The 27,257-nt window shown below is 38.3% G+C and overlaps 1 protein-coding gene across 1 annotated transcript in view; it reads right to left on the minus strand.

Annotated features, from left to right (window-relative positions):
- LOC120915216 (fibrillin-2-like) overlaps positions 1-27,257 on the minus strand; it is a 190,197-nt gene that overhangs the window by 33,714 nt on the left and 129,226 nt on the right. Inside the window, exons 10-31 of the mRNA XM_040325539.1 lie at positions 23,077-23,229; positions 22,542-22,754; positions 20,998-21,141; positions 19,615-19,734; positions 19,311-19,436; positions 19,042-19,164; positions 17,455-17,730; positions 16,721-16,774; positions 15,500-15,625; positions 15,197-15,322; positions 14,668-14,787; positions 13,478-13,615; positions 13,317-13,367; positions 13,041-13,166; positions 11,573-11,800; positions 8,232-8,357; positions 7,974-8,102; positions 7,342-7,467; positions 7,092-7,217; positions 5,260-5,382; positions 3,342-3,467; positions 3,068-3,193 (exon numbers count right to left, since the gene is read on the minus strand). Of these exons, the coding sequence (XP_040181473.1) occupies positions 3,068-3,193; positions 3,342-3,467; positions 5,260-5,382; positions 7,092-7,217; positions 7,342-7,467; positions 7,974-8,102; positions 8,232-8,357; positions 11,573-11,800; positions 13,041-13,166; positions 13,317-13,367; positions 13,478-13,615; positions 14,668-14,787; positions 15,197-15,322; positions 15,500-15,625; positions 16,721-16,774; positions 17,455-17,730; positions 19,042-19,164; positions 19,311-19,436; positions 19,615-19,734; positions 20,998-21,141; positions 22,542-22,754; positions 23,077-23,229 (3,006 nt within the window). The remainder of the gene's footprint in view (positions 1-3,067; positions 3,194-3,341; positions 3,468-5,259; positions 5,383-7,091; positions 7,218-7,341; positions 7,468-7,973; positions 8,103-8,231; positions 8,358-11,572; positions 11,801-13,040; positions 13,167-13,316; positions 13,368-13,477; positions 13,616-14,667; positions 14,788-15,196; positions 15,323-15,499; positions 15,626-16,720; positions 16,775-17,454; positions 17,731-19,041; positions 19,165-19,310; positions 19,437-19,614; positions 19,735-20,997; positions 21,142-22,541; positions 22,755-23,076; positions 23,230-27,257) is intronic.

A 27,257-nucleotide genomic window follows, 5' to 3' on the forward strand; every position in this document is an offset into this window, starting at 1 on the left:
ATGCCCGGCCATATTCGCGAAAGACCTACGCAAACGACGTAAAAATTTAAAAACTCGGCGCGGGAACGACGGCCATACTTAACATAGGATACGCCGCACATACCCCTCATATAGCAGGGGTAACTTTCCGCCGGAAAAAGCCGAACGCAAACAACGTAAAAAAAATGCGCCGGGCGATCGTTTGTTTCTGAATCGGCCTAAATGCTCATTTGCATATTTGACGCGTAAAAGATACGGAAGCGCCACCTAGCGGCTGGCCTGGAATTGCAGCCTAAGATCCGACGGTGTAAGTCACTTACACCTGGCGGATCTTAGGGAGATCTATGCGTAACTGATTCTATGAATCAGTCGCATAGATACGACGGCCAGACTCAGAGATACGCCGGACTCAGAGATACGCCTTTTCTGAATCCGGCCCACTAAGTATAACCAGCTGCCACGTTAACTTACTTTATTATATGATTTATAATAGGGGAGAAGCTAATAGACAAAACAAAAAGTTAACTTTGGGTATGGAGTTGGGTGTATGGGATTGTACTGTGTTTTTTATTTTGTTTGTTTATTTTTTGTGGTTGAACTGCATGGACTTGTGTCTTTTTTCAACCTGACTAACTATGTGTGTGCATATGTTTTGCTTACTACTACCTGTTGGCTTAAATTAATTAATTAAGGGAAGTTCACAGGTTCTAAACTTTTCTCAATAACCCTACTCAGCTATGGTGTGTTCAAAAATTGCCACAAAGGCAAAAAATACGAATTCATGCACATATTTCAGGGCATAGAGACATAGGTACACACATATTAGTATTTTTTCAAATAATATATATTATAATTATAATTTTGCTACAGTATTTACATAGTTGCATTGGTCCAGCTTGGACCAATGGAAGGCCTCGTACACACGGCCGAGGAACTCGACGTGCCAAACACATCGAGTTCCTCGGCCAGTTCAGCACTGAAGCCGCCGAGGAGCTCGGCGGGGCGAGATCTCCCATAGAACAACGAGGAAATAGAGAACATGTTCTCTATTTCCTCGCCGAGCTCCTCGTCGGCTTCCTCGGCCGAAAGTGTACACACGGCCGGGTTTCTCGGCAGAATTCAGCCAGAAACTCGGTCGGAAGCTGAATTCTGCCGAGGAAACTGGTCGTGTGTACGGGGCCTAAGTGTGCAATGTGTCATACCTGTGGGATCCCCATGCAAGCTGAAAATCACCGTTGTAGACATCACTACTAGTGATTTCCGCTAGCTTTCAGGTCTCATTCTCAGGCCTCGTACACACAACCGAGTTTCTCGGCAAAAACTAGCAAGAAATTTGCTGTTTTTTTTTTTTTTGGCCGAGGAAACCGGTCGTGTGTACACTTTTCGACGAGGAAACTGTCGAGGATCTCGTTGAGCCAAAAATAAAGCATGTCTTATTTTTCCTCGACGGCAATGGGGAAATTTGGCTCGCCGAGATCCTCAACAGCCTAACAAGGAACTCGACGAGCAAAACGATGTGTTTCACCCGTCGAGTTTCTCGGTCGTGTGTACGAGGCTTCAGTTGCTGCTCTACTTCATGCCGATCACAGGAGATCACCCTCTAGGCACAGGTGCCATTCAGAGAATACTTTGAATTGTCTCACTGAAAGCAAAGTTTTCTCTGATTGGACGAAATGGAGATTGTGACATCATCTCTCCACCTTGTTCAACCAGAGAACACTTTGCATTCAATGAAAAAAATGCAAAGCGTTCCTGAATGGCGACCTCCTGTTGAACACAAGATTTTGCCATTTAGGAACGTTTTATATTTTCTCATACTAAGCGGCTTCTTTGCTGCATACTGAACGTATGCAGCAAAGAAGCCGCTTAGTACGAGACTTGAAAGCTAGTGGCGGTCACTATAGTAAAAGTGTCTACTACAGTGATTTCCAACTTTCAGCGGGTGTCCACAAGTACATTAGTCGATTGCTGAAACAATGTAAATATTTAAAAAATGCCATACCTAAACTTGAGCATTAAGTACAACAATTGTTACTACACTACAGGTATTTTAAATGCTTACTTGCAGCAAGTAAAACACCCCCAGAACAGTAATGGAGGGGAAATCTGGCCTAATTCTCTTGACCTGGGGGGAGGGGTTTACTTTCACTTCCTGTCTTGGTTATTGAACAGGAAATTGAGGGAAATCTCTCCAATAGGACGAACATGGCAGAAAAGAAAAACTGACAGGGGTTATAACCATTCATTACCCAAAATTATAGTTCTACTTTAATGCCCTGTACACACGAGTGGAATTTCCGTCTGAAAAATGTTGGATGGTTTTTCCGACGGAATTACGCTCAAGCTTGGCTTGCATACACAAGGTCACACAAAAGTTCTCTGAACTTTTGAGCGTTAAGAACGCGGTGACGTACAACACAACTACGAGGCGAGAAAAATAAGTTCAATGCTTCCGCGCATGCATCAAATTGTTTCCGAGCATGCATGTTTTTTTCCCGTCGGAATTGCATACAGACGAATGGATTTTGGAAAAATTGAGAACCTGCTCTCAAACTTTTGCTGGCAGAAATTCCGACAGCAAAAGTCTGATGGAGCATACACCAGGTCGGAATTTTCGATGAAAAGCTCACATCAGACTTTTTCTGGCGGAAATTTCGCTTGTGTGTATAAGGGGCATAAGTTTCAGTTCCCCAATATAGTCCCCTCTCTCCTGGCACGCCATAGTCCTCTCTTCCTCTGGGAGTGTAATTACTGTATGTGATGGAAAAGCTCATCCTCCCATCACCTCCCTTCATAACTCTAAATCTGCGACATGACTTTTGGAGGTCTACACAAGGAAGACCCTAACAGGTAATTAACATGCTTAAAATACATTACATGCACATATCCTGTTTGACGGGGTCTCTTTAAAAGAATGTTTCAAGTTAAGCCTTTATATCTAAATCTGCTAGAAAAGTTATGATGTTCAAATAAATTAAAATGACAAACTGAACATAAAAGCCTTTTAACACATGTTAAGCTTGTATACATAAAATATGCACACACATTTTGTGTTTTTAAACAATACAGATGAAGAATTTTCTTTTACCTGTGCATCCCGTGGTTCCCTTCTTCACAAAGTAACCCAGCTGACAGTGACAGATGAAAGAACCTTTAGTGTTCTCACACTCTCCATGCAGGCAGATGTTGGGGTTCAGGTCACACTCATTAACATCTATAGAGAAGACATAAAATGTTAAGGCTGATTAATACGAAGATCTGCAAACAAATAAAGCTTCCCCTCAGCTATTCTACAGAGCTATTAAACCATACAAAGGCACAAAGCAAAAAACTGCTGTAGACAAATGTGAATATGTTCTTACCTATACACGTCTTCATGTCTAGAGACGCCATGAAGCCATCAAAGCACAAGCAGCGATACTCTCCAGGGATATTGGTACACTGCCCTCCATCACAGATATCTGGGTTGTCCTCACATTCATCAATATCTAAAAAAAAAATGCATATAAGCACACTGATTAAAACAAAGTTCCTAAGAAAGATAGAGCATCAAAGAGCATCAAAGTATATTTATATACAGCACTTATGACAGGCAGCAAAAGCAATACGTTTTCCCTAAGAATCCAAATCAGTCCAATGGTTTGCAGATCCATTTGGTAAATTCTAAGTTACTGTATTATTGACTTACAAAAATGTGTTCAATGACTACTTGTCAGAATATAAAAAAATATATTAAAAAAAAAAAATATCTTAATACAAAATTATTTACAGAAACATTTCAGATGTCCCACTGATGAGTACAGTCTTGATGGTAGCAAGCATTGCTAGATGGATCATTCAGCTTTAGGAATGTTTCTAGTTTGTATGTCTGAATTACAGTAATATAATGACAGTAAAGCCTAGTACACACAATCGGACTTTTGTCCGACCAAAATAACATCGGAATTTTGACTGAATTCCATCGGAGTAAAAGAATTCCTCGGAATTTCAGATGGAAATAATCCGATGGGGCATACACACGGTCGCAATCTCTGATGGAAAAAGTCTGTCTGACTTTTTCCATCGGAAATTCTGATCGTGTGTACGGGGCATAAGGGTTTTTAATCCTTGCATATTGCTATGAGAAAATAGTTTCTGTGGTTTATGGTAGAAGTCGAGGTTGTGGGAACCAGCTGCTGAAAAACACTGAACTACAGTATATGAGAAAGTAGTCCTTTCACTTGAATATAATTAAAGGAAATGTAAAGTTATTTTCTTTATGCAAAAAAAAAAGCTTTTAAAATATATTATTCATTTTTTAGCGATAGTAAATATAAAATATTGAGTGCTACTATAACATACTTATTTATGTGTTTATTTATCTATTATTTTCATGTTTCCTGACAGCTAATAAAGCTCCAGATTCCCTTTCATATATTTATCACATATATGTTAATTTTTCTTAAAAACTTGTTCTTTTTTAACGTGTTCTATGGCTTGAATCACAAAAGCAGCGGAATTAGTCAAAGCAGTGACTTCTCCTCTATCTCTGCACTGTACACCTCTGTATATTGAGGGGAAAAAAAATCCCCGGCAAGGCAATGTCATAATGTGCTAGTATGCATCCCGTAAGTAGCACATGATGGGAAACTTACCTCAAAAACAAAGCCTTCCATAGCTGTGCTGTCAACGCTGAGAGGGCTTCCATCTGGGTTCGCGCTCTCCGGCTAAATGAAGCCATTTACGGCACCGACTCTAATGGTCCGGCACTGTATGCTGGACCTTTAGAGCACATGCATTGGTGATGTCACCGGCTGCATGCACGCTGAATATCTCTTAAACAGTGCAAGATTAGGAGATATTCTCAGTGCCTACAGGTAAGCCTTATTATAGGCTTACCTGTAGGTACAAGTGATAGAACAGAGTTTATTACCACTTTAAGCCTAGTACACTTGGGGGGCAGCGTCGGCCGGTTCAATAGAAACTGGCTGACATTCGGTCCGTGTGTGCTGGTTTCCAATCAGCGATGACTTGAGTGTTTTTTTTTCGTTCAGCCCTGCTGGGTTGAATTAAAAAAATAAATACTAGTGTGTACTAGGCTTTACAGAAAGCAGACTAAAAGCAAACAGTCTCAACTGTGTTCTCTCTTTAGAAAACCATTAATGCTCTGTGACACCAGTTTAATTGGTACAACCTATATTAAATATCATTTTTGGAAAAAAAAAGATTTTATAGATAAAGCAAAGAAAAAGATAACATTGGAAAAGAAAAATAAAGGAATATAAATGTGCAATGTTTTACCTGCACAGGATCTCGTGTCTGGCATCAGCGCATATCCCTCACTACAGCTGCACTCATAGCTGCCCTCTGAATTGGTACATTGAGTGTCACAGCCTCCATTCATGATAGAACACTCATCGATGTCTGAAATAAAAGAGGTAAACTCATTTTAGTACACAAACATGTGCTGTAAATAACATAATCTATTTTATTTGCCACCTGAACCTCAGTGTAATCAAATCTCAATATAACTATGAAAAAATAGATAGCTTTCCTTATGAATAAACTTTTAATTCCTGCACAAAATTCCTGGAAACTCTTGCTAAAAAAATAAGATTTTTCGTAGTGATAGTACTTTGGGCCTTTTCCTTCCCCCTCCCGAATAAAAATTCCCTGAATACCATAAAATCACTACTTAGAAAACATGATTTAGCCCTGGTTCACACTGCTGCGTTTTGGCAATCGATTTGACTTGTCAAATCGCATGTCAAATTGGCGGCATTTCCCGGCAATGACACCGTCCTAATCGGTGCGACACCACATCTTCGGTGCTCACCGATTTCAAAAAGTAGTTTCTGTATTCGTTTTTGAGATTTCGGCACGCGATTTACATTGACATCTGTGCAAATAATTAATCTCCATTTAATGTTGCCTTCATTTATGCAGGTCCATCACAACTTGCCAGTAGCATGGCGACAATGATCTTTAAAGCTGTCTGTGAGGGTGGCATTCTCCCCACTAACCAATGTAAAGGGTATTTTCCTAATGACCCCTCAATAGACTAATCCTAGCAAGGGTTTCCTGAGATATGAAAATCTTTTTTAAGAGTTTCTCAGGGGTAAAAAAAAGCTTGGGAGAGGCTGATTTAAAGGAACAGACACCCCAGCAACTCTGCCATCTGTGAAGGTGGAGATTTTGGAGTCATGCTAAATTATGGATACATTGCCAGGAGCATTCTGGGGCAGCATAGCCTCTGTGGGCAGGCAAACATTTTTGGCCACTTCAGAATTGCTTTAAGACTTAAATAAAATACAAAGAATTGCCCAATGTTGTGACTGCCACACACAGTCTGTCACAGTGCTGTGCTTCTGGAAAAATGCTTTTCTCAGCTTTTAGTGTTAGCTGGTAGGTTGCTGGAACTGTAACCAAGCATACGCCACTATGCCTTATGCAATTGTTGCTGTTGAGATGCAGTGTACTGCTGCTATGGTGCACATACAGCCTAATGCGACTGCATAATTTTGTTTTGTTTTTGGCATCAGATTTTAAATAAAATATACCATCTGGCCCCAGCCTAGGTTCCTAATGGGCCCAGGAGTCCTAGCATCCTCATCCCCTTCAAGACTGTATATTGCATACTGCCAAATACAGAGCTGAAACTTGCATACAGATGTTTCTAGTTTACTAGTTCTTTTCTGTGCAAGATCTCAAACAATGCTTTTACTGTGAAGTACTTGCAAAGCAACTGTACTAAACACCCTTTAAGGTTGTTGAGAGGTAATAAGAAAAACATGGTGCTAGACCACTACTTATTTGAATCAACTGCTGAATTATCACCAAGAAGTAACTTGCCACATATGTACAGAAAATGTTATAGACAATTGTTAAAGACTTGTGATATTGACTGCATAGAATGAATGGTATCAGAAACAACAGAAGAACACTGTTTATGTGTTAAACAATGTGTGCTCTGTCCCTCTTCCCAACTCTGAAAAGAGGCAGTTCCCTTTCCTCATAAAATATTCTATATTCTTTTAAAAGTGGAAAATTCAACTGACTAAGAATGAAGTATGATTTTTCCATTATAATGTACATATTTCATAAAGACACTTTGGCATTAGGAAGTTACTCACCCATACAACCCTGTCGGTCAGGTGTTGACTGGAAACCAGAATCGCAAGAACAATGGTATGTTCCAATCATGTTCACACAGCGTCCATTTTTACACAGGTTATCACTCAAAGAACACTCATTTATATCTGGGGAAAAGGGATTTTAAATATCATATTAGTATACATGTGGTTTTGTTCTCTGACACAATCGGTCTTGCCTTTTCTTAAGGCAAACTACAATGATGAAAGGATAAAAGCAAACTTGTCATACCCACACAGGCGTTGCCTTCTGAAGTTAGCTCATGACCATGTGGACATATACATTCAAAGCTGCCTTCAGTGTTAATACATGATCCTCCTCTGCACAGTAGTGGGTCTCTCTCACACTCGTCAATGTCTAAAAAAGAACAGAAAAATAAATGGAAATTGTAGCAATGCACACGTTTATGGGGTGGGATGTTAAAGGCAACCAAATAACTGAATTATAAGTTAAAATATATATTTATTTATTTTTTAATTAAATAGATTAAGAAATTTCCTTAGAAAAGATCAAAGTGTAGTACAAAACATACAGAGATCATAAAAGCAATGTACATGGGTGGGTTTACACAGTGACAAATCCTTTGATGTCCATTAAACATGTGGTATTCCCAGTCTCTTCTTTAGGAATGTAATACCACAAACATATTGTTGGCTATAATTATTCAGTTTTATATAATGAGGTTTAACATGTGAAACTAACACACACCAACCAGTTATTCTCATTGTATCCCATTTATTGATTATTTTGGCTAAAGGATAACTCTCTAGACACATGGTTTAAAGACAAAGAATTAAGGAAAATTGTTGGGTCATATTTAGGCTGAGATGCTCAGAAAGACAAAGCAATGAATTAATACTCACCCATGCAATTTTTCATCATCATGAAACCACTCTCATAACCCTCAAAGCATTCACATTCAAAGCTCCCAGGTGTGTTCACACATGTTCCATGTCCACATAGGTCAGGGGAAATTCGGCATTCGTCTATGTCTGTAATAAATGGAGGAATAATGAAATTACATCAGCTGCCCTTAATTATGTAACTTAACTCTGTTAAAGCCTACAGAATGTTAATGATTTTGCTAATTATTTTGTACACATCGTTTTTTTTTTACTTACCAGTACAATTCCTCTCTTCGGCATCCAAAGCAAAACCATTGTCACAGATACACCTGAAGCTTCCAATGCTGTTACGACATGTTCCATGAGTACAAAGGCTGTTGAATACCTTACACTCATTTACATCTGTTAAGAAAAAAGGGTACTGGGTAAGAAAGTAGTACTGGATACAACTACAAGTGTCACAAGAAAAAGTGTGTCAGAAGTTGCGTGTAATTATCTGCTTTGCAAATTTTTTATGCAAATGCAAAGTTTGTTGTGACTTTCTTAGGTGGCTGTGGTAGCCTCAGAGAAGGGATAATGCATTGTCTCAATTTTTAACAACGGTAGTGTACCCCAGAGGCTCCAGTGCATTTTTTTAGATAAGAACCCTGGGCCAGATTCACAAAAGGGATACGACGGCGTATCTCCTGATACGCCGTCGTATCCCTGTTTCTATCTATGCGACTGATTCATAGAATCAGTTACGCATAGATATCCCTAAGATCCGACAGGTGTAATAGTTTTACACTGTCGGATCTTAGGATGCAGTACCGCGGCCGCCGCTGGGGGAAGTTCGCATCGTAAACCAGTGTTGGGTATGCAAATTAGGAGTTACGGCGGATCCCCGACGGATTTTCACGTTCGCTACGTCGCCGCTAGTCTAGTTTCCCGTCGCAAAGTTAGTCGTCGTTTTAGGTGCCCTAACTTTAGTCAGCAAACGTATTGCTGTCTAAAGTATGGCCGTCGTTCCCGCGTCGAAATTTAAAATGTAACGTCGTTTGCGTAACACGTCCGAGAATACGGAAGTACGCTACGCGCGTCGCCGTTTGAAAAAATTACGTCATGGCGCGCAAAGCACGGCGGGAGTTAGGAAACGGAGCATGCGCAGTAGATCCGGTGTGGGAGCGTGCCAAATTTAAATGGCATACGCCCATTTGAATTGGCCCGCCTTGCGCCGGAGGCCGCGGGCGTAGTTTTCATCGCAAGTGCTTTGTGAGTCAGGCACTTGCGATGAAAACTTGCGGCGGTGTAACGTATCTACGATACGTTACGCTGCCACGATTCTACGTGAATCTGGCCCCTTGAGCCAATATCTGTTGCATTTCTTGATTTCTGCAAACACCACATTTATTTGCTCCAAAGCTCTCAGTCAGTGGTTAAGGTCTAAGAGAGAATCAGAGTTAAAGATATATAAGATTTACTTACGCTAAAGATATATATGCTTTTAATCTTAGGTTCTCTCACCTTGGTAAAAAAATCCGGACCCCATCCTGTGGGCCCGGGTTGGCATCAAACAACTGCAGAAAATCATAGGAGGGGGGAGACTCCTCACGGTCGACCAGCTAAAGTCTATATATCACCTCCTGGTATTTATTCTGTCATTTACAGTTGCAGCATGCTTTCTTGGCACAATTTGGGTCTGGAACCCCAGAGATAAGGTTTTCCCTTCGGAACAACTCTCATAGAGAGTTGTTAGTAGAAAGGCCAAAAAGCACTCACTAAATGTAGGGACAGTTGGATAACACTAATTCCTAATTTTCAGGGGGATGATTGGGATGATATGTGGGAAGGGCATCATTAATAAGCTTCTGCCTTTGTACAGGGCCATGTACTTAAGTAGGGGCTGTCCCCAAAAAAAATGAAAAAGTGTGGCAGTGTGCTTTCAGCCACTGCCACCCTTGGTTGAATTGTTCTTTTCAGTAGTACAACAGCAGCACTGATTATATATATGTGTATATATATATATATATATATATATATATATATATATATATATATATATATATATATATATATATAATATGTGAACTAATGTGTCTTGACTAGGGGAGCCTTACTGTCTTTGTGCAGTTAAACGTTAGTGATGGTGATGTATTCAGCTGATCGGGCTACTAGTCATTGCTTAGTTACCTCCTGCACTTTGAGGAATATTGCACAAATGGGCTGGGGGATTGTTGTTGTTTCTTATTGTTTTTCTTTGATACATAGCTAGCTTCCTTTGTTAGTGAGGCTCATCGACCTGGTGAGAATTCTTACCGGGTTGTATTATTCTTCTTTTTTTGTTACTATGTTATTTTTTACTCATAAAAATAGTTTTCCAAAAACATATATATGCTTATGACTAATACTTATAAGGTTTACAATTTAAAATCTGACCCATGACCTTTCAACGTACTTGTCCAAAAGAACTTGGACAACAGAGACCTGCCTAACTTAAGGTAAGATCTCTTTTCATCTTAGGTGATCTGCCATAAATGAAACATACTGAAAATAAAGCTTATTCACAGTCCAGCTTTTGGACTACGTCTAAATAAAAAAAGATGCACCTAAGGTATGTTAATTAAGTGTCAGTACAACATTAATCCATATGTATTGGCATCAGTATCAAAAAGATGTAGCAATAGGGCCATAACACAATGTTCCTGACCACAGGTTTAAAATTTCTATGAGGCAACTCATGATAGTTGTGGTAAGAGTACTCATTTCTACTTGTCTAGAGAAGATTAATTTCTGGATGCCCTTACATCAGTTTCCTTATACTTGAAGATCACCACTTCATTGTTGTGGATTTATATCTTTTTTTTAGGACCCTGGCAGGGTTACTGGATTAGATTTATCTATATCCTCACATCACGTTAGATTAATTTTCCATTGTATGTTTATTGACACATTGGATTTTAGATTTGATTTGATTGCTTAGCTAAATGTTTTATATATGTTTACTCTCATTTTCACATAGAGTTTTAGCGCTACATTTTTTCCACCACTTTTCCACCATCATGATATATCTAGAATGTTGTTCAATTTGGTCAGGTTTTCTCTGGAAGAGGTCTGAGTGAGCTCAGCAAGCCCCTAACAGTATTGGGTTGATTTATTAAAAATTGAAGCATGCAAAATCCGGGGCAGCTCTGCATAGAAACAAATAAGCCTCCAGTTTTTTATGGCAATACATAATTCAACAAGCTAAAATTAGAAGCTGATTGACTACCATTCAGAGATTCACCAGATTTTGCACTCTCCAGTTTTAGCAAAAAAACCCCGTGTGTGCAGGCTAGTATGAGTACTGCTATTTTATTGAAGAAGGAATATGTGATGTTAATCATCTTATAGCCCATCCCTATATTACTCTCAAGTTTTTTTTCTATGAAAATGAATAATGAACCTGATGTCACTAAATTCTAAGGACATAGGGTCAGTTCCATATGGCATGCATTATTTACCAATCATTACCTTCAGCCCTCACTAGTTCTCTCTGCTGAAAGTAATATGGTAATTGTTTTGGCAAATAACAACTGTTAGGTTACTTAATTGAGCATATTTTCATTCCAAAGATATCAAAATGAAACAGTAATTATTACCTTTGAAGAATGGACGACCAGAAAGCACATCTCCTCTATTAGCAAAGCCAGGTCCTCTTGGACAGATGCTTTTAAATTCCTCGCTTCCAGGTTTAGGACATTCTTCACACTCAATACCCCAGGCAGCACCAACAGAGCAGCAACACATATCCATCCTGTATTTACCAGATAAAGGAGCTGCACACTCATCCTCATCCCATTTCATGTAGCAATGCTCAGCACGTATATCTGCATAAGAAAAGGGGCACACAGTCAAGTTTACATAGGACAGCTAACAGTCAAAAACAGCAATATCTATCTATCTATCTAGACCCTGCATTAATCTGGACATATACAGATTGAATCTTGCCCATATCTTGCTGAATTGAATGAACGTCTGTGGGTGGTCCTGCTGACACCACCCAGCTCAACAAATATTGATCTGAAGATTAAAGGAACCAAGTGGAAAACTGTCTGATGAACAGTCAATTGTCCAACAGTCAATCAGCTGCAGTCAATGTTCAGGTATTTGGCTGTTAGAATGCAAAAGTCGACTGCAGGTGAATATACCCAGTTTTAAGCTAGAGTATCCAATATTTAAATATAGTGTCTGCAGCTAGGTTGTAACCAGCCTGAGCTCTGGTTATGTTATCTAGGATTGTTAGGTTTCTCTTAAGCCCATGGCAAATATTTTAAGAAAATACAATGGATTGAGTTATGAACAAAGCTAACAATCGCTAAGGGGTTTATGACACTGATGTGGGTTGGGTAAGAGGATAAATATTTGGAGAGACCTTCTAGAAGGGTCCTTTCTCTCCCTAATTGTCCTAGAGAGGATGTAATGTCCCAAGCTGTCCTGTGGCAGATGCCTAAGAAACTGAAAAGCGGTTGCCCCTTTTGATCCTACAAAATCTACAATCACTTGTGGCAAAGGCCCAAAGATTCCTACAGCGAAAATGTGGCAGAGGTCAACAGATACCCGAAGACAGTTGCCCATCTTTAGCAGTCTATTGGGCAGAGTGAATTTTTGCTGCTTTTTTGAGTATCCTGTACCCTTAACCCCTCCTCAATAAGATATCTATCTATCTATGTATGTATCTATTCACAAATATGATGGTATATTTAAGTTTTGTATCACTGAACCAAGCACACTGTATGCCCTTGATTTTGGTGTACTATATACGATTGCTATTTCCTCTCCCATGATGAGTCAACCTTATGAGTGTTTTGTTGTAGCTCCACTTCTCTCTCCAGAGCATAAACATGTATGCTTGGCCAAGAAGTAAACATGTATGCCTCTGGCAGAGAAGCCTGGTGGCTTCAAATGGTGGCTACATGTCTGAACACCTTCACATATTTTTGGCCTACTTTTAGAAGCAGTTTACCCACCTATAAATATGAATAAATGAACACAATTTTATATTAAGAAAAATAATTAAATCAATTAATTGTAGCATTGTCATATTGTTATATCTGCTTTTCTTCTTACCAACACAAGTTCTCCCTGAGCTATCCAAGGTCAGCCCCTCAGGACACTCGCATTTAAAGGAACCAACAGTATTCACACAGCGTCCATTGGGACATACTCCAGGGAAGACTTCACATTCATTGACATCTTAAAAAAAAACAATAATAAGTGTATTACTAATACCGAAACTGACAGCAAAGAATGATAATGACATAACAATTGCAGTCTATTTTTTAAGAAAGACACAGAAAAAATATCATTTTTGATTTGATTTTGTGTTTTTCTTTCTAGATTTACCTTCACAAGCGACCCCCTTCTTCCTGGAATATCCTCTTGGGCAAGCAGAGTCTACAAAAAAAAAAAAACACAATTTATTTATTTTAGATTTAAAGGTGAGATAATACTGAGAGGTATACAGTATATCTGAATTCATTCAGTTGTAAATGTTTGCGTCTTACCAATCTCACAGCGCTCACAAGGGCTTCCCCAGGCAGCTCCTAGAGTTGCACAACATTCAGATTTAAGAGTAGCTCCGTTGATGTTCACCTCACATCGACCATCTTGGATGTTTAACCAACAAGTTCCCTTCATGCTGTCTGCATGTTAAAGAGAAGCGCATAGCATTTGTGAGAAAAGCAATAAATTAAGAAGAAAACAAATTACAGTGACAGTCTACAGTTGTAAACTAGCTCTATAATTATTAAAATATTAGATGATTAAAATACTACATTTGAGAACATTTGGTTCCTTCTTCAGGCATGATGACAGATTTGACAACATGCTCAAACTAGGAACTTGATGTTACAAAAGCTTGCATTTTAATATTTTTAGCCAACCCCAAAAAGTCGACAATATTTTTTGTCTCTAGCTGCATATTTAATTCTGTTTGATATTTTTTGTGTTAATTTGTAAGAACACGTCAAAGCAAACCTTTCATCAAACTGTAAGGTCTGCTTATCTTGCAGACCTAGCTCCTCTGTATGAAAGCAAAAAGCAGGGGTCATTATTTTTTATATCAAGAATTGCAGAAAAAAGTAACAAAAAAACTTATGCCCTGATGTTTGGGAATTTTCGGCAGGCGAAGGTGATTTAATTGACACTTATCCCTGCGTTTTGGGAGCGTTGAGGATCCCCATGCCTGTGCAATGATGTGTTATCGGTCTTCTTCCGGGATCTGCATCTTCAACCATCTTCATTGGCCGGGCTTAATGAAACTCCCATGCATGTGCCCTAGACTTATTTTTTCCTGGCACCCAGTAGATGCCAGTATTATACACTAAGCTGCACATGTGTGGCTCAGTGTGAGTTCACAAAAAAACATTGCTGACAAGCAGACTTTTTGACATTTGCTTTGAGAAGAGACAAACAGAATTTCTTATTTTTACAATAAAAACCTACTTGCCAGCAATGTTTTTTTTCTTGAGTTTAATTCCACTGTAATATTATAATTACTTAGAATTAAGAATAATCATGAAAAACGTCTGCAACAGTGAATGGAAACACTTGCGTATTATGATGGAAAAAAGAAAAAAGTAAGCCAACATTTAGAAAAAAGTCTTATATATAACTGCAGCAAATCTGTCATCTATTTCCATAAAAACTTCCACAGTGACCTCTAGGAAACCAGAAGAATTTTAATAACACTCACCCACACAAATAGTCCCAGTAGGATCCAGTTTGCTTCCGAATGAACACTCGCACACAAAGGAGCCAGCATTGTTCCTGCAGACCCCATTAACGCAGGGGTTGGATGCACATTCATTGACATCTGAAAGTTGGAACAAAATATTTCAGTACAGGCAATAGCTTGAAGACAGACCAGCTGAATGTCTCACAGTAAACCAACATAAATATAAAAACCACAAAGTGTCCGTGATGAAACCTAGCCATTTTTTCCCATCAACAAAACTAGTGACGAACTGCAAAGCAATCTTGGCTTATAACAAACACCAATCCTCATTGATGCATATTTTTCTGTCTTTGGAAGAGCAAGGATTTACATGTACTTTATATGCTGAGTATTAGGGCAGCATGTAAAAAATTTAGTATTGAGTTTTCCTATTATGTATCAGCAGAACTCAGGAAAATCCCTCTAGGGCTGAAACCACTCCAACTGTATTCTCCAGTAGATAAGTTCTTCTAACAGCCAGGCTGCTACTCCAGTGCTTAATACCCACCTTCACAGGTTTCTGACTCGGGTTTGAAGACGTAACCCTTAGGGCAGGTGCATGTGTAGCTGCCAGGCGTGTTCCTGCACAGGCCGTTGTCACAAAGCAGGCGGTTCACAGCACATTCATCAACATCTGTAAAAGTATAGCATGGAGTTTAATGCCATATGGGTAAGTATAGCAAGTCGTGTGGCAGAATGCTACTTTACATTGATATGCAATTTGATGTTTAGCGGGACAGCAACAATTCACTGCATAAAAACAGACATATATGTATTTACAGTAAATTTTTTACAATGATAACCAACTTACCAACGCAGTTTTTTCCGCTAGCATCTGATTCATAGCCCACATTACATATACAGCGATAGCTGCCACGCAAGTTTTCACAAATGCCATTGGGACAGATTTCAGAGTTCAGGGCACATTCATTAATATCTGAATTAAGAAGCAGAAAAACGGATTAAACGTATTAAACATTGCTGAATATTTGATTTTTATCTTAACAATTTTACTGTTCTAACAATTTTCACAAAATCCCCTCAAAAATTATTCGCACTGGGTTTAAGGAAAGGGAATTTATAGTGTATATTATATTATCAGTTATTATTGCTGAGTTTACCTTAAAGTGGGTATATGTTTTTCAAATTTTTAACACCCAGCGGCTTTAAATTGATACTGTCAAGTGCAGTTATGACCTGCCCGACAATGCCTGCATAGTTACGGTGCAGACATCACTTGTCAAAGCAGAGTGTTGCTGAAGTAAGTATGCCTTTGAACACCAATGCCAGAGTAATACAAGGGCAATTTTTTAAATTATTACTCTTTCTAACGGCTGTTGAAATAAGATATTAGCCATGCAGGAAATGCATTTCTTTCAATCAGTTGGCTAAATTACAGAGGCTGATTTACTAAAGCAAAAGAGACTGTTCACTTTGCAATTTTAATGTTCAGTTAGGCCCCTTTCACACTTATGCAACTTGTCCTGCGACTTGGGACTGCAAAGTCGCATGACAAGTCGTACCCCATGATTTCCAATGAGTACCATTCATATATGTATGACTTCAAGTCGCACCGACTTCAAAAGTAGCCCCTGTACTACTTTGGTCCAATTTTGATGCGAGTTGAGGTCCATAGACCTCAAGTTCACACATTGCCAGAAATCGTGGCAAAATAGCGTCCGTAAGTCGCTGCAGTGTGATAGGGGTCTTACCTTTTAGAATAAGCTGTGTTTAGTGGTGTTCAGTAAATTTGCAGGCAATAATTGTATTTTTTTTTATTCTCCTTACACATTGGGTATTCAAAGCCTCACATTATTTACTAAACTGAGTGAAAGTTCACTTTGACTGTCCCCATGTACAGATATAATTAAAGAGAAGATGATCTATTTTACATGTGTATATAAAAACTGAAAATACTGTATGTCTCATTAATGAAAAATTATAATTTACAAAATAAAATGCAAAATAAACCTGTAAGTAAAAAATAGAATTTAGGCAAAAATGTCAACAGCAACTATAGTCAAACACCCACCTCTACCATCTGCAGTGATTCCAATTCCGCTGCTGCAAAGAGCCTGGAATTCAGCTGCAAAGAAACAGAACATTCTATTAAACTAGGAAATCTTTCTTATAAAATGTTTTTTGTTGAATCACTTAGAACATGGTCTTACTACGTTAGATTTGAAGGGTAACATGTTAAACGTATCCATATATATGAAACTATCAGTAAAATTATCAAAATAACATTCTAATATATTTTGTTGTGATTGTGTTCAAGCTTGGTTACTGTCTACTTGACTACTATTTGCCAGTGTTGTTTTGCTAAAATACCAAAGGGATTTCTGGAGGAAAATATTGTATATGCAAATGGTTAATTATAAGCAGTAATACAATTCAACTGAATATGAAAACTAATGGCATTTATCCAAATATACATGAAGAGCTGTTTAAAGAAGCAATAGTTTTCCTTTATGACTGACTAAATCTTGTTTTCGACTCTCTAAATTACATTTTTTTTCTTATATCCTTGCAATTGAATGTTTGTATATGAACAAAGCAGAGAAATAGCTAGTAGTAGTTAGTCATTTTTAACTGGAGCTGTTCTGTAGTGATGAAATATTATAGAACAAGTCCAGTCTAATGTGGCCAACTACCACCAGCTATACCATGACCTGCATAAATGTGAACCTTCACAGACAAAGCAGCAAAATACAATTGAGTTATTGGTTACAGAATGGCTACCACAAAAGAATAACATATACATACCAGCATTTTTGGCAGGGCAAGGCTGACAGGGCTCTCCAAATCCATGGTCAGGGTTAGCACAGCAGCATTCAGATTTGGTGACAGCGCCAGGGAAGGGGCGGGCACAGGTGCCCTTTTTAATACCTCCATAGCAGGTACTTCGCATATGAGTATCCACACATACTCGACCATCAATGCCAATTGTCAGGCCACCGAGGCACTCACAACGGAAAGAACCCTCCGTGTTTATGCAGCGCCCATTCATGCAGATTCCTGGTGTTTGGCATTCATCCACATCTATAATAAAATAATTAAAAAAAAAAAACTTTTAGAAACTTTTTAATGGTTCAAACACATGACGCAGATCAAACAGATTTTTGTAAAGGTGTACCACGGCTATGTCCAGAACAGGATGACAGTGAGAGAATACACTTTCATGACAAGACATAACATGTTTTATTATTAGGGCACCTGGGAGAAAATCCTCATAGATTGACACTCCTTAGCAGTAGCACCTGGGTCAGAGCCAAGTTCTTATTTACTTTCTATTAAATTGGCCAAATCTAATTCACATAATCCTGCATGTACTCGCAGACTTTCTAAAGTCCTTAAAAAATGTAAACCTGGAAACCATTCACGGCTCTGCACAAGAACAGAGACACGCACACACATATGACCATAAACTTTTAATTATGATTAACTACAAATAGGAGGAACATTATAGCTCCAACACCTGCAGATGAGATCATTTACATCTTTCCTGAAACTCTTCTTTTGTTTATAGGGCAGGCACTGCGCATTCAGTGACACAGTAGGGTTGATTTACTAAAATCTGGTGCAGCTCTGCAGAGAAACCAATCAGCTTCCAGTTTTTTTGGTCAAAGCTTAAGGGAACTAGCTGAAGTTCAAAGCTGATTAGCTTCCATGTATGGCTGCACCAGATTTTGCATTCTCCCTTTTAATAAAACAACCCTGGTAGTACCTACTCACAGGGCATAGTAAATACTTATCACAGAATTCAAGAAAGTAATTAGGGATGATTTACTAAAGGCAAACTAGCTGTTTACTTTGCAAGGGTTTCTTCCCCAGAGTTTAGTGAATACGATGAAATTTCAGTTTGCCTAGAATACCCAATCACGTCCAATGAAAATAAAAAAACAAAACATAAAATTTTTGCTTGCACATGATTAGATGATGTAAGTCTGTGGAGCTTCACCTCAATCAATAACCTCTGGGGAAAAGTATCTTGCAAAGGGAACTGGCTATTTGCCTTTAGTAAATCAACCCCAATGTATGACATTCTTCAAAAAATACGTTTACAAAATTCACGATCGTTCAGATTAAAAGCAGTAGGCTAGAAATAATTGAAACACAATATGAAAAAGATGATTTTACATTTTGACCAGGGGTAAACTTTTTTTAGGTAGTGGCTTTGAGCTATGGAATCTTACTAAAAGCACGACTTTGCAGCACTATATTACAAACAGCTCAATCTGGTCAAATGAGACAAAGAGAAGAGCTTATTCATCACAATAATTAATTCAGATGAAAAAAAAAGGCAGTAATTATGATATACAGTATGAATATAGCAGTATCTTTAAAACGTACCAACACAATAGCGTCCATTGGGTGCCAGCACAAAGCCAGGTTTACAGATGCACTTAAAGCTGCCATCCTCGTTAATGCACATCCCATTCAGGCACATGTTTGTGGTTGCACACTCATCGTGATCTGTAAAAAAGATGACATTCAGCTGCTGGAGCACACAAAGTCCTAATCACATTATCTCATACATTCTTACAATTTGGTCATGAAAAGATAAGAGATCTCTGAGTAAGGTGTCCATATTGCAGCTTAGAAATCTTTGATCCACTCACCTACACAATTCTTTCCATCAGGAGTAGTCTCAAAGCCAGCATTACAGATACACTGGAAGCTGCCCTCTGTGTTCACGCAGCGTCCATTACGACACATCACTCCATTCATTATACATTCATCAATGTCTAAAAACATTAAGACAAGTTTAATCTTGCATGCTACAAGTATATATCAAAAGAACTCAAATTATAAAATGATGCTGCAGTCCACCTACATGTTACATCTATAATGCCATTCAGTATGCTATATTACTTTTTGGATAAACCTGTTTGAATAAAGATATAAAAAAATTATGTTAAATACCAATGCAAGCTTGTTTGGTGGGGTTGCTTTGGAACCCATCGTGACATCTGCAGTGGTATGATCCTTGTGTGTTCACACAGTCTCCGTGAATACATGGACTGCTGGCACATTCATCTACATCTGTAAATAACAAGATCTTGATGAAAAATCTTAGGAGATTATATGATTGCTTTTAAACAAGGTTAACTATTGACTTCCTCAGTAAACTTAACTTAACTTATGAAGAAATCAGTGATAGTAGAGAATAGAGCAGAGGGCAGAGGTGTCAGCGGGTCAGCAGAACAAATGGAAGCAGAAGCAGAAACATGAGACGAATACAGGGGGGGGGGGGTACAGAAAAACAGAACATTGGCAAAGGAAAGACCAGAAATCAAAGGAGGAAGTGGGGCTGTGCAGGAGAGAGAAAGAAGGGACTGGGTATTGAATATAATGGATTATTAAGGGATGAGGTCAAGATAATAGTGGGTCATGGGGTATTAGAGTAGAGAAGAGATGAAAAAAAAAATTTCAGCATGTCTTTGAATGATCAGTGCTGCACATCTGTTTATTTCATGGCAGTCCCCAAAGACCATATTTCTAACAGGCCAATTATTTTTATTAACAACACAATAACTCAAAGTCATGCAAGTGGATAGTCTTGACTAGCCTTTCTCAGACATGGTCTTGTGGAACCCTAGGGATCTCCTAGCTAACAGTTCCTACAAAGTTCTGGCACCATCTTTACTGGGCAGTGGTGTGGGAGCAGCAACCATCAATGTATGGGGCATACTTTCAACTGACCACCAATTTAAGGGGGTCCTTCTCCCACTGAGTACCAATTAGAAGCTCACTGTACAATCTTTGTACAGTCAACTTTAGATTTCCCAAAAGTAAGGACCTGCCTAAAATAAATACATTTGTTTTCATTCGGGTATGCCCTTGCACTATATAAATGTTAGATGGTCTAAAGGACATTGTCTAGGGCTAAGGGTCATGCCAGTGAGCACTAAACTGATCATCAATGTATGCACTAATGCACTATCCACTAATCACCAGCATAAAGGGGCATTTCCCACTGACCAACAATATAATGGTACACAACAATTCTACTTTTTACCTGAGTAATATTATTTGTTAATCTTCATGATTATTACAAAAAATATTTGTCATATAGAAAAGTTAGTGTTAAAGAAATTATTATTATCACAGGATTTATATAGCACCAACAGTTTGCCCAGTTCTTTACAATATAAATAATCTTCTCTGTGTGTCAAATATCTACTGATCCTGTAACGTGTAGATATATATCTGAGACCTGAAAATTATTTTAAGGCTTCCTCTATAGAAAAAAAGTTTAGAAAGCCTGATTTTCATGTGTCCGATGATGTCCAGTTTATGCCTTACCTATACATTCCAGTCGGCTGTCCTGTTTGTAACCCATGTTGCACTCACACCGATAACTATTTGGTGTAGGGATGCAGCGTCCATTTTGGCACAAGTTGGTGAAGTGCTTGCAGATATCTCCTGTCTGATTTAATGTAGCAGTTCCTTACATGTAAAAAAGAAATACAACATTGTAAGCATTTACAGTGTTCTGTACTTTAACCTTATTTAAACCGCACTGCAATGTTGTGTCTAAGATGATAACCAGCACTACTCATTAGTTAACTAGTTAACTTTAAGTCATTAACAATTAAGTCACTGTGACATTTTTTAATTCATACTGCTCTATGGGAGATAGCATTTTCCATTACTACACAATTTTGAATCTAATAATTGTTAGACCAGTGTGTCCCAGAGCGTGAAAAAAAAAAACATGCTTCAAGACAGGGCTTAACATCTAAAATATGGGTTGAATCAAGCCCGTAGAAGACAATATTGTTTAAATACCAAAACTGCAAGTTAGCTTGTACTAATGTGAACATATCTTCTGCAGTTATAGTTAAAGGCCACTAGATGTTGCATGATGATTTGAAAACACTGAGCAGCAATCGTGAAAACGATGTGCTTTGTCAGTAATCATAATGATATGATGAAGCTGGACATACAAGTGGTAATTTGATAGAATGCTCAAACCTTCAATTCCATTTTTTGTTGAAGTCACAAAACAATTGATACCATGAACAAAAGATTTTAATCAACTCCAAAGAGAATAAAACTTATCTAATCAAACTTAGCAGAAACATCTGTTTGCTTTTGACAACATTTTATAGTGTTTTCTTTTTCAATTCAGTCATTCGATAGAGTGTATTGAAGTTATCAATTTATCACCCAGTTTTGACTTCATGTTTGACCAAATTCTAGTGGTCAATCTAATTAGTGGATTGTAGATGGCTAAGTTTCTGGCAATTATTTGTTACCATATGTGCATAGAAGGTTGTTCAAATTTACCTACAATTGCTACATGTATGGGCAGTTTACAGTGCATCGAATAGGGTACTGCACTAGGTACAATGGGGACTGAGAAGAAAGACTGTGCTGACATGCAACTAACAGTGTTTAGCAGGTACAGATAAGGGAAATAGCTTCCACATTGTACAAGTTGGTACATGTACGCAGCACAGGTGTCATGCTCATTTGGGAGCTGCAAGATTGCAGATGCCACAGGGATACAAGACCAACAAAATCTAGCTTAGAGCATTGCTCATTTATTATAAAGAAATAAATGGGAATCCCTGGACAAAGAAGGTACATACTGTACTGATTATACTAATCTCATTACCTAATGTGATTATTTGATAGCTGTTCAATCATGTCAATTTCAGGCAATACAACATAAAATGCATTAAAAAAGAAAATAATAAAAAGTGAACGATAAGGAGGAAGGAGTAGGAAGAAATTATATACCCCACTTATTTATTGGTTATGGACTTAGCTACTGGTTATATTATTTGGTTGCTTAATGTTATCACAAAAAATTGAAAGCAGTTTGTTTATATGTTTCTTACCAATTTCAGTACCCACACTAGGTAAGCCATTTATTGTTCCGTGTCCATTGGGTCCAACTATAACTGGTCCAAATCCATTAGGTCCAAAACCTCCTGGTCCAATTCCACCAGGACCAACACCTCCAGGTCCAATGCCACCAGGGCCAAGAGGATAAGTTCCTGGATATGAAGGACCTAAGGGCAGACTTTCAATGCAAACTCTTCGATATTCATCTGTTAGCACAAGGAATACAAATTAGCATCTTCACAAGATGTGAGAAAACATGCCTAATAACAATATCCCCTTGCTTTTTAGATTAGGTTTCTAAACATAACAAAGCAATAATGTTATGTGAGTGTAACTTTATTTTATCATTTAAAGCACAGTAACAACACCATGTATCTACAAATATGCATAGTTAGGAATATGATGATATTGTGTAGTTTGTATATGCAGGTTACACTTACAAAATAATGTCTGTTAACAGTTTTAAGACTTATCAGACTATCAACTTCTTGTGGCACAGGAACAAAGAGGAATACATTGAGTACTTACCAGACCCCCTGACTGGGCACATTTCTGGGGTTTGACCTATGGCCCAGCATCGCCCAGTTTCACAGCAGCATTGTCCTTTTGTGTACTGGCCAGGAAGTTCCCCAGCACATCGGCCCCCAATTAAAGCAGAGAAACAGCTGCCAGTCCTCTGATCTGAAAATAAAGACAGGAAATCACAAATAGGCAGCCAACTCAACTAGGTTTTAGAAAGAAAAAATACCTGGCAGGCAAAAAACTAATAATTTATAACCTGTACTGTACTTACTATGTTGTCTATATGAGGAATGTAAAATAAAGCTTAACAGAATATGTTCTGTTTTTCTTCAGAAAGAATGCAACAATACCCACACCTTGTAAATATTTTCAATGGGCTCAGAAGCAAAATACAGGTCATATTCCCTTTGATGTCCGTTCATTTTATATTTTGAGATATTTTAACTATAATAGTCAGTTTACACAATTCATTACGTGGGTTATCACTTTTTAAAATGGTTCTGATGATAACTAAGATGCAATCAGGCGTCTACTGGGGGAGGAGGAAAAGGAACTATTTGAGCTAGCTATAAAATAATACTTGGTGAGATATCTGTGTTCTGGTAACAATGACTAATTGCTGAGCCTGCAATTATTGAGGCAAGGCATTTTCAATTCCACCCACTCTATGCTATGACATATTGAGTAAGCTGCATTGCACAAGATGTAGTATCTAGAAGATGTTTCCACAAAAACACATTGAAATTTCCTAGAATCCGGCAGGATTCAATTACAGAAAATTATATTTAAACCAAGCTTTTGGAAAGAATAAAACATTTTTTATTACCCATCACTGGTTAAAAAAAAAACTGCTCAGATTGCTATACTCACCCAACCTCTGGCTCTGCCCCACAGACATACAAATCCACCCATGCTGTGCTGCTCCTCTTTTGGGGTGAATGACATCCAGGGGGTTATTTACTAAAGACAAATCCAGTTTGCACTTGAAAGTGCACTTGTAAGTGCAGTTGCTGTATATCTGAGGGGAAGCTCTGCTGATTTTATCATCCAATCATGTGCAAGCTAAAATGCTGTTTTTTATTTTCCTTGCATGTCCCCCTCTGATCTACAGCGACTGCACTTCCAAGAGCACTTGCAGTGCACTTGTAGTGCAAAGTGGATTTTCCTTTTGTAAATAACCCCCACAGTGTCAATCAACCAACTTCATGTGATCCCATGGCATTGAGGTTCCACATTTCACCTTATTCTCACAGGAGAATGCTATTGGAATTGGCGCAACATTATTACATGACACTACTCTTTCCTTTCCTCCACCTCTTTTCCTCTTGTAGACCATTTTAAGCCCTGGTTAGGAGCATACAGCCTGGCCTCCAAAACAGCTTGTTAGTTGGATATGTATGGTAAAATACCTCTTAAAGCACTAGAAATGTTGGTGTGGTGCTCATATTTATCTACTTCTCTGGTCACTACAACAAAAATCAGTTGTGTTTTTTATTACAAGAGACAGAAACCATAACTTTTATGGTCATGCCATGGTCCACACTTACCAGTTTATTTTGTCTCCCTAATGGTTGTATAGTTTGAATGGCAACCTTATTTGCCAGTAGGAAGATGAGGAGGCTGGGGAGGATCAACCAAAGCATACAGTAACTATAAGACTTGTGGTACCAGTTTCTTGGATTATAGTCACATAGATTTTTTTAAATATCAGGGCACTCACTAGAATATGTGGTCACAGGTTCACGTTAAAGTTTATTTTATGAAAATAGTATTGTGGCAGCCAGGAGCTGCAAGCAATGACATTGGCTAAATAGGGTCTATAGGATGTGCTTTAGAAAACATTAGTCTACCAAGACTGCATTATAAATCAAATTCACAGATTCATAGATACAAGAACTAATATTATCATCATCATCTGCTGCATACTAGGGTATACATTTTTATTTTCTCTAGGAATTTTTTTTAGGATTTAAAGAATTTAATAGGTGTATGTTATGCAGTCTTCATTGGCATGCCTTGGCTGTGCCTGCCACTGAGTTGTGGTATTCTGGGGAAAATGTTAACAGGGACCAGGTGTTTAAGAATGTAAAGAAAACTAGTAGTCAATCTAAAGTCCAGCCACAAATCTGGACCCCATATAAAACAGGCTAAATCGACTGTTTCCAATGCTTCCCATATCCAGTGTGCTTGCCCCACCCAATTTTAGGACATCCCTTAAAATAGTTGGCCATTAATGAAAGATTGGTGTCCTTTTAACATGCTTGTTGTCCTCTTGCTATGGAGATATTAGTTCACAGAGCAACAACTTTCAGGCTAGTCTTTATATGTATCTTCTTTGCTACTGCCAACTGGTACGCAAGCTTACTTATGCCTCGTTTCCACTGAGCGAAACGGTTCGGGTCGGTAAAGTTTGGTGAGCATTTCCACTGCAATACGGACCATCGGGGGCCATACAGAATTTAGAAAAAATGCCTAGCATGTCCACCAATCAGTGGAATGTATTGTAGCTCCGCCCTAACCGAACCGTTCCATTTTCTATGGCCCCACATCTGAAGCAGGACCCAGAATGGTGCGGTACGGTTTTATGGCACACTTTCATAATGGAAACACCCAAAATAGCGTACCGTACCGAACCGTACCGAACCGATCCGCTCAGTGGAAACGAGGCATAACTGTACTGATGTTTCCTAAAGCCCGACTCCAGCCATAATTTATTTAGCTTTAGAGAGCATAGTAGTGGTTTACCTCTGCCATTTAGTTCTTTTGTAATGGCTTTCTTCATACATCCTAAAACATGGCCTTTAGTTGCAGTCGCCGTACTCCCCCCAAAATCAGCGCTATAGATATGATAGACACCAGTAACTCATCTATCGAGCAGGTTAAAAGTGAGACTGGGAATGAATGACTGAATATTTACTGTATATGGCACTCTACAACTTCTATAGCAACCCTCTGGGGAAAAAACAGGTTAGCTGGTTTAGATTCTTATACAGATCTTATGAAGGTCATTTTTATGCAGAGTACTTTTTTACCCTTTAAAAAAACGTCATGCATTTTCACATAATGGTTAATTAGAAAAAAAAAAGAATCTTGGGTGAATTTGGGGTGCAGACATTAATAAACCCCTTATAGGGTTATTTATCACAGTTTCCACCTAGATGCACTCAATTTACACTCATTTTCTTTTTTTAAATTGTAAAGTTTGGTGAATCTTGGGGGAACAAATTAATAGGAATCTGTTTTTTACAAAACACTTATGGGGATCTTTCTGTACACAAAGAGCCACATTTAAGTCTTAGTGATCTGACTCTGTCTTTTCCTAACCAGCAGACATCAATTATGTGCACACATTTACAAAAAGTAATCCTTGGCAAATCTGACTCTTCATTTTCTGTATTTTAACAATAAATTATTATGGGTAAAGGTCAGAACTAATCCTGCGCCCAACCGCTAAGAACATCGTTTAACTGCCAGAACAATGAAATGTGTTTTAAGTGTAATTGGAAATAATTGCAATGGGATTTTTTTCTTTTAATTGTTTCTTAGTCATACAAAAATGTACTAATCATATTTCTTTTTTTTTTTGTTTGTGTTAAGTTGTTCAGCTTTTAATTAATGTTGCTTTTCTCTTTTACAATATGTTTCAAAAAGGATTATCAATGTATATATTGACATACTGTACCTATGAAAGCCTGGTGAAAATCTAGAAAATTTTGTGTTAATCCCCTGTTTTGTTAAGAGGTGTCGGCTGCTGATCTTTGATGGCTATGCAACATAAAATTATATGCATACTTTTCTGTTCTTTTTTGCCTTATGTATAGATCAATGTAACATATACAAATAAAATATGAGTGTGCAAATACCAAGATCCTGTAACAATGGTTCTCCCCCTGTTTTAGTGTCCATGTTTCCTTGGACACAGCCCTTCTTGATGGCGATGCAGAGCCCAGGTCAGTACAATATTTTAGACTTTTTGGGAATGTCCCAATATTCAGCCATTTTGGTGACAAGTCTTGCAAATTGTGCACAAACTAACGGACGTCTCCCTTTTTGACAACACTGCAGTAGTACTTCTTAACTTAACTAATATGTCCACTGCTAAAGCATTTACTGAATGCTGCTAGGGCCTGCATCCCCAGTATGTGGAAAAAACAATCTTCACCTACCATCTCTCATTGGTTCACCAG

Source organism: Rana temporaria, chromosome 1, assembly GCF_905171775.1.
Source record: "Rana temporaria chromosome 1, aRanTem1.1, whole genome shotgun sequence".
Classification (NCBI taxonomy): Eukaryota; Metazoa; Chordata; class Amphibia; order Anura; family Ranidae; genus Rana; species Rana temporaria.